The 16,375-nt window shown below is 40.3% G+C and overlaps 1 protein-coding gene across 1 annotated transcript in view; it reads right to left on the bottom strand.

The window, feature by feature from the left end:
• Window positions 1-16,375, bottom strand: part of LOC108884501 (collagen alpha-1(XVII) chain-like) — a 24,597-nt gene extending 8,222 nt beyond the window's left edge. The window contains 41 exon segments of the mRNA XM_018678409.2: window positions 537-608; window positions 998-1,048; window positions 1,130-1,156; window positions 1,243-1,302; window positions 1,393-1,455; window positions 1,904-1,954; window positions 2,041-2,121; window positions 2,225-2,374; window positions 2,494-2,610; window positions 2,703-2,738; window positions 3,717-3,752; window positions 3,844-3,870; window positions 3,999-4,070; window positions 4,298-4,360; window positions 5,436-5,507; window positions 5,764-5,817; window positions 5,909-5,944; window positions 6,125-6,187; window positions 6,273-6,377; window positions 6,471-6,533; window positions 6,624-6,650; window positions 6,757-6,783; window positions 6,865-6,915; window positions 7,037-7,339; window positions 7,442-7,564; window positions 8,405-8,449; window positions 8,544-8,624; window positions 8,790-8,975; window positions 9,223-9,243; window positions 9,397-9,477; window positions 9,576-9,641; window positions 10,085-10,183; window positions 10,385-10,528; window positions 10,634-10,681; window positions 10,807-10,860; window positions 10,961-11,008; window positions 11,117-11,440; window positions 11,507-11,704; window positions 12,632-12,673; window positions 12,940-13,013; window positions 16,186-16,375. Of these exon segments, the coding sequence (XP_018533925.1) occupies window positions 537-608; window positions 998-1,048; window positions 1,130-1,156; window positions 1,243-1,302; window positions 1,393-1,455; window positions 1,904-1,954; window positions 2,041-2,121; window positions 2,225-2,374; window positions 2,494-2,610; window positions 2,703-2,738; window positions 3,717-3,752; window positions 3,844-3,870; window positions 3,999-4,070; window positions 4,298-4,360; window positions 5,436-5,507; window positions 5,764-5,817; window positions 5,909-5,944; window positions 6,125-6,187; window positions 6,273-6,377; window positions 6,471-6,533; window positions 6,624-6,650; window positions 6,757-6,783; window positions 6,865-6,915; window positions 7,037-7,339; window positions 7,442-7,564; window positions 8,405-8,449; window positions 8,544-8,624; window positions 8,790-8,975; window positions 9,223-9,243; window positions 9,397-9,477; window positions 9,576-9,641; window positions 10,085-10,183; window positions 10,385-10,528; window positions 10,634-10,681; window positions 10,807-10,860; window positions 10,961-11,008; window positions 11,117-11,440; window positions 11,507-11,704; window positions 12,632-12,673; window positions 12,940-13,003 (3,331 nt within the window). The 5' untranslated portion in view covers window positions 13,004-13,013; window positions 16,186-16,375.

Below are 16,375 nucleotides of genomic sequence, written 5' to 3'. Positions count from 1 at the left end.
AGTTTTACTGGGGGAATTGAAGGGACAGTGTGGGCTAATGCTATCCATGAGATGTTTTCTTAAAATTTACTGCTAAGCAAGTTAGGCAATATGGGATGGGAGCCATATCTTATAAAGCAGAGAGGTGAACTGGTGAGGAATTGCCTCACTCAGTTTCCAGAGGAAAGACTGATCAAAAAGATTGGGATTGTGCCAACACGAAATCATTAAAGATAACGACTATACAAAACCATATATAAAAACTTATCACTCCAGGAGAGCGACGTTTGTGTGTTTTTTGTAATGTTGGAGTTGTTAAGGATGAATTTCATTTTGTATTTCATCATCCTCTGTATACTGACTTAAGGAAATGTTTGTTTAAGTGAAGAACCCTGATTTGTGTTGATTGTCTGATGACAGGAGAAAGACAGACAGAATGAACAGGATTTTTTTCTATATGTGGGCTAACTCCTGTGTGATAGCACATGAATAAAGCAGGATTTGTAACAGGTCTGTACAATAGAAATAGAAGTTCACAGAAAGCTGACTGAGTTTACCTTTGGGTCCTTGTGGCCCCTCTGGCCCCTCTGGCCCTGGAGGCCCCCTAGGTCCAGGCTGACCTGGGAAACCTGAGGTGAAAACCGAAACACTGGCTGACTATGTGGTAAAAGTGTGTGAAGCGTCATTACTTCAATGGAAATATCTCCATGAAAACTAAGCAAACTCTGTCTACTGATGAAGACCATGAGAGGTGGCTGAAAGCTGAGTGAATGGGCCTTGTGCTATGAATATTTGTCAAACTAACTCTTCATTTTAAAGTTTAGTTATAATGTTCTCAACAACTCCCAACAGCAAGGCCTCAGGGCTCATCTGCCATCTCCTTCCACAAGTACTTTCTACATGAGAACTCATACAAATAGAAACTGACATAAGACTGGAGTACATCTGTAGAGGAGCTTTAAAATTAACTTAGAAAGAAAATATAAAAATCCACCCCATCTAAAAGTTGTTCACATACCAACACCTGGTTCCCCTGGACTTCCTGGTAGACCTGGTTGACCTGGTTCACCTGAAACAATCATTGCCTGTTTTTAAAAAAAATGTTGTTTCTAAATACTATGATGCATGCAGTGGTGTGCAGTTTTCTCACCCCGGTACCCTTGTGGTCCTTGTTCACCTGAAAAGAAAGAATGATAAAATGAAAATGAATTTGTAAAACAGTCTGACACATGGTTTCAGAGGCATCTATTTCATTGAACCTACCTGCTGAACCCTGTGGGCCTGCGGGTCCTGGAGGTCCTGGTGGTCCAGCAAAGAAGGTCTCTGTGGCAAAAGAGAGAAAAGTGCATCAAAATGCAGAGCAAAGTCAGTAGAGGCTGATTGGCCATCTGAAATGAGTTCTCTTTCACCAACCTGATGTAGGCACAAAGCTGCCAGGTTCTCCTTTCTCTCCTGGGGGTCCGGGTGATCCAACACCTGTGAAGACAGCAACACAATCACAGATCAACTTAAAATCAGAGAGAGTAATATAACTTTTAGAGACAGAGATAGAAAGAATAGCTACACCCTTCTTTTTTTTTTAGACCGTGCACATAGAGTTTTGTTGGAATGTGATGGTGACACGTTGATTTTTCTATAAAAATTCATACTGTGTGTAAAACATGCAAAACAACATTTTATGTGCTTCAGTTTAGGTAGATTCTGTACATTTGGATTTGAAAATTTGGTTAAACCAAAACTAACCATAACAGCACAGGCAAGACTCTGAGTTCTGTTTGGTGCATTGACACCTGCCACTAGCTCAGCTACAACACAGCTACCCACACAATGAGTCTTTCAATGGGCCATAAATGTGCTTCTGAATTTAGCTATAGCTAGCTAGCTAACCAACTAACTGGCTGTGTAATGCCAGATACTTGCTTACCTGGCTCTCCTGGAGGACCTCTGCGTCCTGGAGGACCTTGTTTACTCTCACCTAAATAGTAATGACAGCAGCATTTGAATAAGAACCCATCACAGCTGTGAGTTCCAATGGTACCTAACAAATAGCTTTCTACATACCAGGGAGACCCTGAGGACCAGGTGGTCCTGGAGGCCCTGGGGGTCCTGGTGGACCAGGCACACCTGCCGCTGAGGAAAGTTCTATTAGAAATGAAAATAGACAGTGTTTCTGCATGTATCTCACATAGTGTTATCTTGATAGTAGCATCAAAGTAAGTGATTAAAGAAACAGAGAGGTACTCACTATCGGTCTGGGTGGCACTGACAGTTTCTGAACTTTTGACACCAGGCACACCAGGTTCTCCTTGTTCTCCCTTCTCCCCCTTTTCTCCCTTTTCTCCTTTTTCTCCTTTTTCTCCTTTTTCTCCCTTTTCACCTTGTGGTCCTTTAGGACCTAGGATTGAGTCAATGTACCATCACAAAAAATCTGTCCAATATATGTATCAACAATCCTTACATTCATCTAACAGTTCCCATCTAACCTGCATAATAATTGTCAAGAGCTTGATTTACCAGGTTGTCCTGGAACACCAGCAGGACCAATGGGACCGGACAAACCAGGGGGTCCAGCAGGACCTGGAGACCCAGCGGGCCCTGGAGGTCCAGGGATGGTGACAGTATCAGACCCACCTAGGAATAATAAAGAAAGAAACAAAGACCAGTTGGTAGAGTGCGCAATATTTAAAAACTAACACACAGTATGTCTGTACTGCAGTTCTTACCTGAAGTGATGACTTTGCCAGGCAAACCAGGTTCACCTGAAATGAGCATTACATTAGACTGCATCATGAAGCTTAACATCAAACATCTAGCAGATGGTAGATTGGATTTTGGCATTACAAAATCTTAAGCATGTCTTTGATTGAAGAGTTTATGGTTTTTAAAACCATAACCTTACTGCTTCAACGCTTAATTAAACAGTAAATTGAAAACATTTGGTCCTTAGTTTTCAGAAACATTGGCAAGAAAACTTTACTGCCATTTTACACGACTAGCATTAGCACTAATTATTCTCATGTAGCTCTCACATGACAAATGTTTAGAAGTGTGTTTTCAAACTTTTTGTCAGCCATTATAGTGGTGGTTCTAGCGTTGACAGTGTCAGTAGAACAGACATTCGTGGTCCCCAGAGGATGGACTGTAATAACTGGTGATCCCTGACCTTTCCTCTAGCACCATCAACAGGTCACCATTTAGTTGTCCAGTACTTTGGTTTATGACCAAATACCTGCAAAACTTCAATATTCAAATTTTTTTTTTTCCATAGACAGCTTATTAGCAAGCTGACTCAGCATACTGTGCCAAGCAGCCTCTAGCATTACTATAGTCCAGCATTGCTTTTACTTGTATGTATGTTTAAATTCTGTCCCACACAGCCCCTCATATAAACACTAAGCAATAGCTACTGTCCAGTCTAACAGAAAAGAAACAAAGAAAAAGTGTGGGAAATGTTTCATAGAGAGTGAGCATAATATGCTTATATAATGTATAGTATGTAATATTGAACTCAAAGAAACTCCACCTGAGCCCACCACCCCTTGTTTTTGGTGCATTTAGTGCATCTCATACCTCAAAGAAGATTTGTTTGTTTTACCAAAAGCTTGGACAGTAGTAAGATGGTAAAGAAGATATGTATTGTTCTATTCTATTTATTCTTGCATCCAGGACCTTCCATAGCACTGTGTGGTGGATGTGAAATTCTTTTTACCTTCACTAGCAAGGAAATGAGGCATTACCTTTACCACCAGGCTGTCCTGGATTTCCAGCAATACCTGTGGTAACGGATCAGAAAACATTATTCAAATATATTAAATCTAATCTTGAAGGACGGTAAAACATTTATTTTGTTACATATTCTCATACCTGGGGGTCCTTGAAGACCAGGGGTGCCTGGGGAAAAATAACAACAGATTTAATCAATTAAAAATAACCTACCTGGAGTTCAATATTTGATAAGCACCATTTATTACATTACAGCTGATTATGAATAGGGCCCCTATTAGACAGTGTTATGGTACCTGGGGGACCAATATCTCCAGGAAGTCCAGGTGGTCCTCTCGCACCAGGAAGTCCCATTGGACCTGAGTCACCTGCAATTTTTACACAGAGACTGTAGTTGAGAGGACACTCATGATACACTAATGATACACTTTCCTTGGCACCAGCAGAAAAATGTCCTCACAGGTGTTCCATAAATCATAAATGAGCTACACTGTGTGGCGATACAGAATGATGCAATCCTCATCATTTCCTCCTCCAATCTTTACATCCTGTTTAAAGAATATCATATACTATTACTGTGTAGATCTCTCCTCACCTGCAACTCCTTTAGTTCCCTTAGATCCAGCAGGGCCTTGTGGTCCAGGTTGTCCCGGTTCACCTATAATCATGAAAATAGGATCTATCAAAAATCAAAACCCCTTTTTTTGCCTTTATTGATAGGACAGTGAGAGAGTAGGGGGAATGACATGCAGTAAATGTCCAGCCGGACTGGGAGTCGAACCGGGGTCCACCTGCTCAGACCACTAGGGCCCACATGGTACGCACCCTAACGGCTATGAGGGCGAACCATTAAAACCTTTTTTTAACCTAAACATTGTTGAGTTTGCAACTTGCATTTTTCAAACTGATAAAAAATTAGTAGAATTATTTCTTATTATCATACATTTTAATAGGATAAGGTTACACATTCACAGACCCTATGGGTATAACCTTACATAGGTTATACCTAACAGCCTCTGGAGGTCTTACTTTCAGTTAACATCTTCATTTTTGATACGCTACATATGTTGATACCCTGCCGGAAATCAGCCTGGTTTTCAAAAAGAACAAACAGGAGTAAAGGACTCATCATTGAATATCCAAAAAACTGAGTGAGCAATCAGTCACATATGAATATCAAACTAAAGTTTGCTAACAGTAACCACATTAGACAAAAGCTACTGGTCATATCATGACAAATAAGACTGTAGAAGCAAAATCTCTGGGAGTGATGAACTGAACAAGGATGCTCTTTTCTGCTTATGAACTGAACTCTTAATTTATATGAGAACAAATGTTTGTTTGTTTTTTTTTCTTTCAGAGGTCATGTTAACTGATCTTATTACTGACGCATATTTACATCTTCTCCCTGTGTGGGTTCTCCAGCTTCCTCCCACAGTCCAAAGACATGCAGGTTAAGTGGTAACTCTAAGTTGCCTATAGGTGTAAATGTGAGTGTGAATGGTTGTTCAATCTATATAGCACAGAGTCACAACAAAAGTCATCTTAAGGCACTTTTCATATAGAGCAGGTCCAGACCATACTCTTTAGATTATTATAATTATATATAAACATATATACATACAGTGCTCCCGAACATCTTTCCCACTTTAATGTTCAATGGCTGCTGTGATAGCAGCTGTATTTTTATAAGTCATGTTGTGAAGGACTAATGAAACTGTGCTGAGACGCACCTATTCCTCCACGTGGTCCCCTCTCTCCCTGTTCTCCCTTGGTTCCTGGCAGTCCTGGAGTTCCTCGGTCACCTGCATTAAGTGTAAGTGGAGCTCTTAAAAGGTTCTAAACTGATAAAGGCCAATGTTCTTCTATGAATACAATAGTTAACTAATCAATCATTGTTCTGCTGAGATATAATCATTTCCATGTATTTTGGTCTTTTTCTTACACATTATCATTTGATTTTATTATATTCTTATTTATATTTTGACAAATTTAAAAGACTGTGTAATCCAGATTTTAAGAGGATCATGAAAATGAAACCAGTTAAAGCTTAAAAGGTACCTTTCACTCCTGGAGCTCCTGCTTCACCCTGGAAACCCTTGGGACCAGGAGCACCTGCAGACAAATAATAAACAGATTTAATATACTGCTACCAGTCAGTGCCAAACAGACAAAATCTGAAATTCATGTATGATTGAGTCCTTACCAGGGCTTCCTGGGGCACCATGCTCTCCCATGGCACCTAAATCAAACATGGAAAATAGAGAGGTCATTGATTTTTGCCAGTAATAGAATCTGTCCACATACTGCTGTGAGCTTTCTATGTCAGTTTTAGTGATTCAAAGTTAAAGTCAAACACTGGTATGGTCCTTAAAATTTGCTTTGCTCTGACCTATAATTCAGCCATGATCTTTGACCTTACCCTTCGGCCCCACAGGTCCAAGGGCACCAGCAGGACCGGGGCGTCCTGGCTCACCTTGAGAGCCTGTCAAAACCAAGTTTCATTACCAAAAACCTAACAACAAAGAACTTTCCATAGATTCAACCTGGGCGAGAAAACCATTTTCTACCTTTATCTCCTTTCTCTCCAAATCCAGGTGGTCCATTCTCTCCTCGTGGGCCCATTGGCCCCTCCCGGCCCCTCTGTCCAGGTGGTCCCTCGGCACCTGGTTCACCTGGTCACAAAGGAGGAGAGACTTGGCCCGTGGTTTTTCTTTCTAAAAGTCTCCAGTCAACCTAAAAGAGCAATGAATGAAACTTAACATTACCTGCACTTCCCTTTGGTCCCCTTGGTCCATCCAGTCCTGGGTGACCCATCTGCCCAGGAGGACCTATAGAAATAAGATATATGAGAAGAGACAGGCAGTGAGTTTGTCACCTCTGTGTGAAGGAAAAAGCCACGACATATTTGTCAGTCTTACCTGGCAGACCAGGGAAGCCGCTATCACCTGCAAAACATGGATTTTTAGAGGCTCCTTGCAGTTCATAAAGCTTGATTCTTACATCACACATGTCTGAGGTTTGATATTTATGAAATTCTGATTAATACCACACCTTTTTGCCCAAATGCCCCCGGATCCCCTGTAGAGAAACAGACGTATTTATGATGAATATCAATAAAGTATCAATTTCCAAATTACTCTAGGATTTAAGCAAACCTACCCTTAGGTCCTGGTTCTCCTCTCTCTCCCTTCAGAGAGTAAACAAGTGATTCTAACAACAGAAAAAAAGTTAGGATCAGTTACATTCAAACATACACCAGTTTGTTTCACTGGGGGTTGGCTTGATTCATGAACTTATTTGAAAATAACAGATCTGTGTGTTCAGTCTGTACCTCTTACAGCATCAGAGCGGAGTTCAGCCCTGACCAGCTGCTGAACGGTTCTCTGCAGGCCAGCACTATCCTGTCCTGGTCCACTCCCCACACCTCCTCCAGGCCCAGCAGCCCCCAAGTTGATCGTGTTGTCAGAGCGCGTCAGGGTGGGCCCAGAGGAGCTCCTGTCGATGTATGACGAATCCAGCGGGTCGATGATGTTGATGCCTGAAGAGGCCGATAGGCGACTGGACCTGGCTGAGGCAGTGCCAGTGATGGCTTCTAAAGCATCAACACGGTTCTTGAGGCGTCTCACTTCTTCACCTATGAAACAAGAGAGGAGATGAACCTAACATGTGGAGGTCACGTTCACTGACTTTTCTGTAGACAAATAACTTGCTGCCAGAGAATAAAGGACAGTTTTACCCAAAGCGATGAGTCCGAAGAGGAGTCCAAGGAGGAGGAGCAGGCTGAGCAGGAGGCCCAGCAGCCACTTCCACCAGCTACAGCAGGACCAGAATCCAAAGCCTGATTCATCTTTATGGATCTCTGAGAGACAATAAAGTTCAGGTGCAAGATTAAGTTTTTTTTTGTTCCTTCAAGACAGTTAGAAAACTGGATTAGGTGCATAACAGCAGCAGATTCACAAAAAGTATCTAATCTTTTTCCCTTCTTTTCCTCCTTAAGTTCCTTATTATCTCTAGTTAGTGTGAATGCTGAGTCAGCATATACAATATACTTTATTTTTATTGTTCTTACATTTTCTTTCTACAGGTTTCTTAAAGAATTGACATCTTGGCAAATCCTTTTTTTTTTTTTTTTTTTGCAGAGAGTTTAGATGATAGATAGTTGATACTACTCTTGTATCTGTCTGTTAAATATGAAGCTATAGCCAACAGCAGATTATCTTAGCTTAGCATAAAGACTGGAAACAGGGAAACAGCTCTGAAAGGCTCTGAAAAGTAACAAAACCACCTACCAGCACCTCTAATGCTCAGAACTTAACATGTTATCTGGTTTGTTTAATCCATACAAAAACTGAAGTGTAAATATGAACCAGTTTCATGAAAGGTTATCTGCTGGACCATTTCTTGGCCAGTTGTTTCCAGTCCTTATGCAAAGCTGAGCTAACTATTTTCTGTTCATAGCTTATCTGATAGACAGACATTAGAGTGGTGTCAATCTTCTCATCTATCTCTGAGCAAGAAACAAGCATATTTCCCATAAATCAACCACTTGAGCTAGAAACTTTCAAGAAAAAAAATTCAAGAATTTCAAGAAACTCAACCTCTCATGCATCCCTCTAAGACCTGTTTTAGAGCATATCTAGTGCCTAGTGACAGGATCTGAACATGAATCAGCAGGAGTTTATGGGGCAGTATACAGTACCTGCATATGTGGCTTTGTCTTTCGTGGCAACTTTTAGGCTTGAAGCTTTAAAAAATGAAACCACAATTAATTACATGCCAAAAATTACATATACTCTATAAATTCTGTATGTGATATCAACTGTTGAATGTAAATCTACATTTAGCATCTGTTCCTTCCTCCACTGTGCTGGTTGATAGCTTCTGTTTCTCTCTCTTCAGTGAGTCCTCAGAGTAGGTCGCTACATGACAGAGTAAATCAGTTGTCAATAATCATACACAGAAATAGATCACAAGAAAACCTGTTTCATAATATTAAAGTGGCAGTAGCAATGGCAGTGGAATTTATAGCAGTGTTGTAGCAATATGAGCAGTAGCAGTATGTGAGCAGCAGTATTTAAAATTACCAGACGTAGCAGCTGGTGCAGCAGACATGAACTGCTTCCCTGTGTCTTTGGTCATGATGAGTCTCTCTGTCTCCTTCTTGACAGGAGCATTCTCCTTCTCTACCATCACAAACTTAAAATCTTTGCCTGAGGCCTCGTCATTAGTGGGACTGCCGGGTCTCACTGCAAGAGACATGATATTAAAAACTCAAAGACAGTGTTTGAACATAAACATTGAATAGCACGCCTTGTTGGCAAAAATCAGTCATAAATTATACTTGAACAATGACATTTTCATTTGCCTTGATGCCACACAAGTTTAGTTGTCATCACAGGGTAACTGAATTAAACTGTTTTTATCCACCAATTCATTGGTCTAATTTGGCATTTTATTTGAACTGCACATTCTCTCTCCAGTCTCACCTGTAGTTGGGCTTATTCCAAAGCCAGACACGATTTTTCTGTACACCATAAACTGTGAGGAGACAAATAAACATCTTATTTCATTATTTCACACTTGTACAACACAAGTGATATTCTGACTGGTTTAATACATTCAAATGCTGATGTAAGTATAATAAGTATGAACATTTTGTCCTTATTCTTGATATTGGCTATATATCTCTACCTATCTGTGAGGCAGTTCCAGTGGGAGAGAGTACAGTGGGGCTGGCACTGGTCAGATTATTCTGAACACCATACACTGGGACTGAGAGAGAGAGAAAAACAACATGGGCTATAGACCATCAGTGCCATGCAAAGGATCTGAAACCCCTGTGGGCTGTGACATGACAAGAAAAGGCTCACCAGTGCTGCTTGCAGATAGTCCACTATTCACGGAGGGAGAGCTGAATGTCAGGTTGTTCTGAACTCCTGGACACGACAGAACAGAACAGAGTCTTATTTGTCCACCATCACAGTCCAAAAAGACAAGAAAACACACAGCTGTATCTACTGGGAGTATAATTTCGTACAGCAGGTAAAGATACATTTCAAACCACACTGGATGGTGAATGGACTGCACTTATATAGCACTTTTCTAGTCAGCTCTTGATTTACATATAAAGTGCAAGGATTGAACCACTAACCCTCCGATTAGTGGGTCATAGCCGGCTTATCTAACATATCTCAGTTGTGTTGTGCATCTCTGAATATATCCATACTTACCTTAATTACTTTAGTTAACCTTTGACTGGTTCGGAGACAGCAATGTAATATAGTAATTTACCATAACCTGCGATAATGTGCAATTGAATTCTTGAGACACATACAAACAGTCTTTTATTGCTGGTATTAATCATATGCATTTGACTGACCTGATTGGTAAAGGGCGGAGGGAGTGGACAGGTTGTTGGGGTTGGTATTGTAACTGTAGCTACTGCTCACACCTCCAGGCCAAATGCTGCCATAGTGGTCTAAAGGGGATAAAGGAAAAATGGTAGAAAAAACTAAACACCAATAATAATAATCACCAATTCTGACACCTGGTCTGAACATTCAGCCCATCGACTCTCCAGTCACTTTAAACTATCAGAGCTGTCCATACCACAAGAGCAACATGTGAATCTAGATATCATCTTTTATCATGACAGAAGCTGACAGCTAAACGGTTGAACCTGCGGTGGAACTCTCAGACATGGTCCTGGTTTCCACACTGGCCTTCTTGGGGATGGGCAGCGTGTTGTTGGGGGACTGAGTTGGACTGGTGCTGGTTGAGTGGTTTCCTCTTAGCAGGCGCTTAACGTCATCCAGCTCCGTCCCTGCACAGCAGAGGTGACAGTGGGCAACAGAGGACCACCCTTCTGTTTTATCCCAAGTTGGGACCAGCTATATTTCATGATTACAGGCTGGATGGTCATACTCACAACTTGCTGGAGGAGAAGCACTTTGAAGTCTGGTTCTGATCTCACTCTCTAAGAAAAGACAGCATGGTTAGTTACATAGTTACTTTACCATATGATAACAACCTCCAAAGTAAATGTAGGCAATATGTACTGTTTATGCACTGTCCCTTTAAGTGCACTGACTCTCTATGTACCTCTGCTCTGGGTTCTCCCCCTGGTGGCAGAAGTTGAAGTTGCACTTGATATGCCTGCAAGAAAACACTAATTCATAAATTCATTCATGGTACAAATACAGAATGCATCATCTGCACATCCCAGAGTATAATCTGAGATTCAAGTAACACTTACCATACGCCTTCCTGTTGTACTCAGGGGACGAGTTTGTACTCGAACTTTCTGAAACATGACACAAAAAAGTTTATATTAGCTTTAAGTTTATTGTTACTTCTCAAGACAAGAGCCAGTTGAACAGTTGAACTAATCGACTGCTGACCGACTACTAACCATCAAAGACATCTGAGACAGCCGCTGCCATGGTGGTCATGCTCTTCCTCTCTTTTGGAGCAGGTGAATAAGTGACTGCAGAGGATGATCCTCTCTTTGCTTCCCCAGATCCACCAGAACTGTAGCTAGTCTTGGTCACTGTGGAAACTGTTACAGCACCTAAACCCCCCTCCCTTTTTCCCTCTCTGCCACCACTTATAAAACTAGAGGACATAGTGGAAGATCCCCCTCCAGCAGCCTTAAACCCTGCAGCTGCTCCTGCTCCTGCCCCTGCCCCTGCTCCTGCTGCTACACCCGCCCCTGACCCTGACCCAGAGCCTAACCCTGCCCCTGCCCCTGATCCCGCCCCTGCACTGACCCCAGCCCAGATGCCCCCAGAAGCTGCTGAACTCCCTCCACTTGAGGATACAGCAGAGGATGCTTCTACTGTAGTGACACTGATCCCTCCAGTGCCCTTGCTTGCTCCAGATCTGCCAGAGCTGCCGGTGTGGGAGCTGCTGGACGTGATCACAACTGTGCTGCTTGTGCCTCCAGAGCCTCCTGATGCAGCTCTTCCCCCTGACCCACCTGCACTCAGAGAAAGCTCGCCTAGAGGGAAAAAAAGATCAAAAATATTATCCTTGCGTTTTTCTTTAATCTCAGGTCTCATCAAACACTGAGATGACAGTGCCCGCTAGGGCAAAGTAATATTTGTGCCTTTTTTTTTTTTTTTTTTTTTTTTTTTTGTCATCAAATAATATTCCCAAGGTAAGACTCTACTTGCCTGGTGCTGTGCCTGAACATGCCCTATCACACTTTACCATGAAATCCCTCTGCTCTTAGATGAAACTGATTTATGACATGCACATATATCATAACCCTGGGCTGCTGGAGCTGTCCATGGTAATGATTTTACTTGTCTAATAAAAATGATAAGCTGTCACCCGGAAGCTGAACAGACCTATAGTTCCCTTTAGTGGCAAAAAATGTTGCAAGCATATTATTATAGTTCCTTGTTTAGCTCAACATACTTTAAAGCTGCATGCATTTTCTTTCTTTCTCCTTTTTGGTCACCTGTGAGAATCACAATCAGAATCCTTTATTAATCCCTTGAGGGAAATTGTTGAATTGTTGAGTAGTAGAACACTATGATCCATTTATAGAGTCGATATGGTTAATGTAAACCAAAAAGACTTTAATTACACATCCAGCAGACACATAGCAACATGATTTTTTATGAACATAAAGTGCATAAGACTGAACCAAACCTGTAACAACCAGAAAACCAAAACAATTAATTTTTTGAAGATGGTGACATTAAAAAGCTCGTTAGACCTGAGGGAAACTGTAGAGCATTACCCATTTTCATATTGCGGATAGTCAAATACTGCACTTAGTGCAGCTTTAACTGTCGAAATCTATAATTCAATATGTGTGCAAACCTGCAATAAACTGATGTAAACAGTTGATATGAGATGTGCATAGATAATTATGTTATGTGTGTTATGCATGAAGATGACCAATAGCACAACTTACTTTGTGAGGTCAGTCGAGTAGTTGTGACTGATTTTGTGACCACTGTAAAAAAAAATATATATATATTTGTTAAATACAATACAATACTGATGTTGTTATAGTATTTTCTATTATATTACTTTTAATGGTTTGATTCATTTGTATTACTGCCGTCACTGATACAATATGAAATTTCACACAATTACAAGTACAAATACAATTACATATTTGTTGAGAATACACAGAAGATGAATAGATGTATGCAACTGCATTGCTAATCTGCATTTAAGAACAGCCACAGTAACAGACCAACACCTTTCGCATCTTACCTTTGCTACTACCCCCAGCACCTCCACCAGAACTAACAGTTTTGACTGTACTTAGATTGTCCATCCAATGTTATCTGCAAAAAAAAAAAAAAGAACAGAATCATACTGTGTGGACTATCAAAGACTAAAAATCTGTGGAAAAGTACATTTTCATTGTGTTGGACTGAAAAGTTATTATACCCCAAGGCAGTATCGGCACACAGTTCTTTTGAGCAGGTCATATTTTTCTGTGGTCATATTTCTTTCTTTGTAGCCATGTCTCTTGTGGGAAGGGCTCTTTAGAGTCCAACGTACCATTGATTTGAAGGGTTCACCTAAAGCTGTATAGGGGTGTGGGCGTAGCTCATTGTTCACCTGATAAATGTGGCTTTACTTTCAGCATAAAAGACCCACAATATAGAGGCAAATCACTACACAAAGATCTGAGGTTTCAGTCATAGCTGGAGGAAATGACATAAAATCTTAGCCCAACTGCCATACAGATGGTAACTGATTTATAACTGTATATTTGTAACTATAATTATTCCTGAAGGCAGTGGCAAGTATAGACTTAGTAAGATGATATCCTCAATCTGATAAAAGTTACATCCCAAAAAAACTCAGGTAAACTATTGAAAAAATGTTAAATAAAAAATGAAAAAAGGAGGTTTCCCCAAACTGACTCAATTTTTAAATGAATAGGTTTTGGGAAACTTTTTATATATGGGTTATTTGTTATTTTTGTTTGTTTGTCTTGTTTTTTTTTTTTGTTTTTTTTTTTGAAGCCACCATCTGTAAAATGTTTATGTGATTAGATTGTTTTTAAAATTATTGTTATTGCATAGACGTGGGTGGTAGGCATGCACCGCCATCTGCTACAGTGTCACTTCCCATGTTACCACTAGGGGGTAGTAGTCTGAAGTTCAAATTCTGCATGTGGCAGCTTTTAAAAAAATCACATCATTGTTTTCGAACTGAAACAGAGAGACCACAATGGACAAGAGGACTCAGTTGGTAGACTTCCCATGGTAAACCAACATGGCTGTGGGATTAAATACTTTAAGTACAAAAGCTACTCAAATAACATAAAAGATAAATTCATGAGCAACAAGAGGCAACGTTTGTCAGTGTAATCCACTCAGGGGGTTTTGCTGCTACACCCTTGTTTGGTCTGGTATGACCAGTGGTTCATGGCGACTTATGCTTGCTGATGTTATAAAACTGTTGCTAAATATTGCAGTTAACTGACTCTTTAACTCTCTCCACTTATGTGATTCTATTTTAGCATTTAGCATTATCCCATTATGGTTAATTGTGCCTGCTGTTTGGCAAAGACACGGTCCTATAAAAAAAAGCCCATAGATTGTCTGTGAAAGCAGTTTATTATGACCTAACCTTATGTTTTGCTGTAAGGTGACTTCCAGCAGTGAGGAGGCAAGTCAGAAGTCAGCTAACACAGCATAAAGAGCAACAACCTGTACATTAGGAGGAGGTTGGAATGGATGGATGGGTTGGCAACAGACAGGATTTTCATACAGGAGACTGCTTTTTGTTTCCAGTGTGGAACTGATGTCAGTGAGAGGGATTTTTTGTTTGTTTGTCTGTTTTTTGTTGTTGTTTTTTATCCATTACTGTTCCACAGCCTTAAACGTGTGTTTTATTATTGTAACCATGACATTTCCTCCAAACACAAGAAAATGCCTACTTCAATCCAAACCATGATCTTTCCCTAAACCAAAGCAAGTTGTTTTTTTGTCTAACCGAACCATGACCATTCCATAAGCTTAACCACATGTTTATTATTGTAACCATGATAACAGAATTCCAGTATGCTTTCTTCTGTAGGGGCTCAATTTGGGTTGTATGAGAAGTTAGGGCACAAACAGCCTATGTGTCATTTAGGCCTGAGGACATGTTGTTAGCAAAGGTTACATCCAGTCTTTCTTTACAGTCAATCTTCTGTTGTATTTTTGTAAAATCTGTTAATCAAGTTAGATGTTTTTGTTTCCAAATTGTATCACAGCCTTTGGGACAACAGTTAAACATTCTATTCTATGTTCTGTTTGCCTCCCCAAGCCATCCTTCTACTGCAAAAACAAAACTGAACAGACAGTCACGGTCCTCTGTAACCTAATCCACTGAGCATTTGATCCCACAAGCATTTTGCTATGAATATTGTCCAGATATCTACAGTTTATGGCCCTTGGCCACAAGCAATTCTCTCAAAGCCCAGACACTCTAAAATACAGACTTTCTGATCGCTTATGAAATGTTGACTTGTCATAGATGTTAGAGCTTAGAGCTGACAATCAGGTTGATGTGACTGGTTTTTCTTCTTCATCTGACAGACAAACCTTGTTACTCAGCTCTAGAGGCATAGAGTACAGCCTACAGCAATGTTACCCACATACGTTACCACCCCCAAACCACCCATACAGCCTGCACCCAACATGAAGGTTAGAGTAAAACAATGAAATCAAAAAGAGAGAAAAGAGAAACAGATATCTAACATAAGTTAATAATGTTAAAGGCAACTATGGTGCAAACATCAAATCATAGACTGAGCAGACCCGTAACCTATATCCCTGGTGCTTTGACTTTTCTGTTTTACTAAATGCAGTAATAGCATCTCATGCTGCTAAATTTGTCACCTGCAGACACAAGACACTTTACCCACCAACCAATTCCATTCCCCATAATTTTTGTATCTAATAATGTACTGTTACTTACCTATCTCCTCACTATATTATTACAGTACGTGTGTGAAGGAACATGTACTTTTTTCATGCTTCAGATCAAAATGAGATGAAGTGCCTTTTTTAAAAAAATACATCTGTCATTGTACTTTCTTTTGCCAGTGAGATAGTTCAGTTTCTCTTTGTGAGATCAATTAAATTTATCCTGACTTATCAAGACCTCAGGTTTCTGAACACTCTTTATTTTCAACTTTCAACTCTACTTTTCAACTTGCATCACAAAGCCCAGTACATTTTTAGCCGGTAACTGGTTTTAATGTTGTAGCTGATGTCTTTTAAAAGCAGTACATTTAAATTACAGGCTACGGCTATTATCATAGTTGTTACAGTTATTTATGACCATTATACTACTACTATAATTTTTATTACCATGTTACAGTAGAAGCCAGGTGCTTGAATCTCACCAAATGCACAGGTGAACCAGCAACAGCCAGAACACTTCATTTACGGGTATTATTTAATCTTAAAGAACATTTCAATCATTGATTAAAACTAATAAAGTTTGACTTACCTCTCAGATCATTTGTACAAAAATGATCCCAACCCCTCCTTAGACCCCCCAGCAGAAAGAAGGCTTCAGTTTGATCAATCTGTCCTATTCACCACATTTCAGTGCATAAAGTCCAGGTGCTGAAGGAGTACACTATGCGGTGCCATGGACTTACATGTGCTCGCAGAGTTTATGTATTAGCTTTGTCTGA

The sequence above is a fragment of the Lates calcarifer genome, linkage group LG5 (genome assembly GCF_001640805.2).
Source record: "Lates calcarifer isolate ASB-BC8 linkage group LG5, TLL_Latcal_v3, whole genome shotgun sequence".
In the NCBI taxonomy this organism is placed as follows: Eukaryota; Metazoa; Chordata; class Actinopteri; family Centropomidae; genus Lates; species Lates calcarifer.
This window is presented reverse-complemented; position numbering and strand designations above follow the sequence as displayed.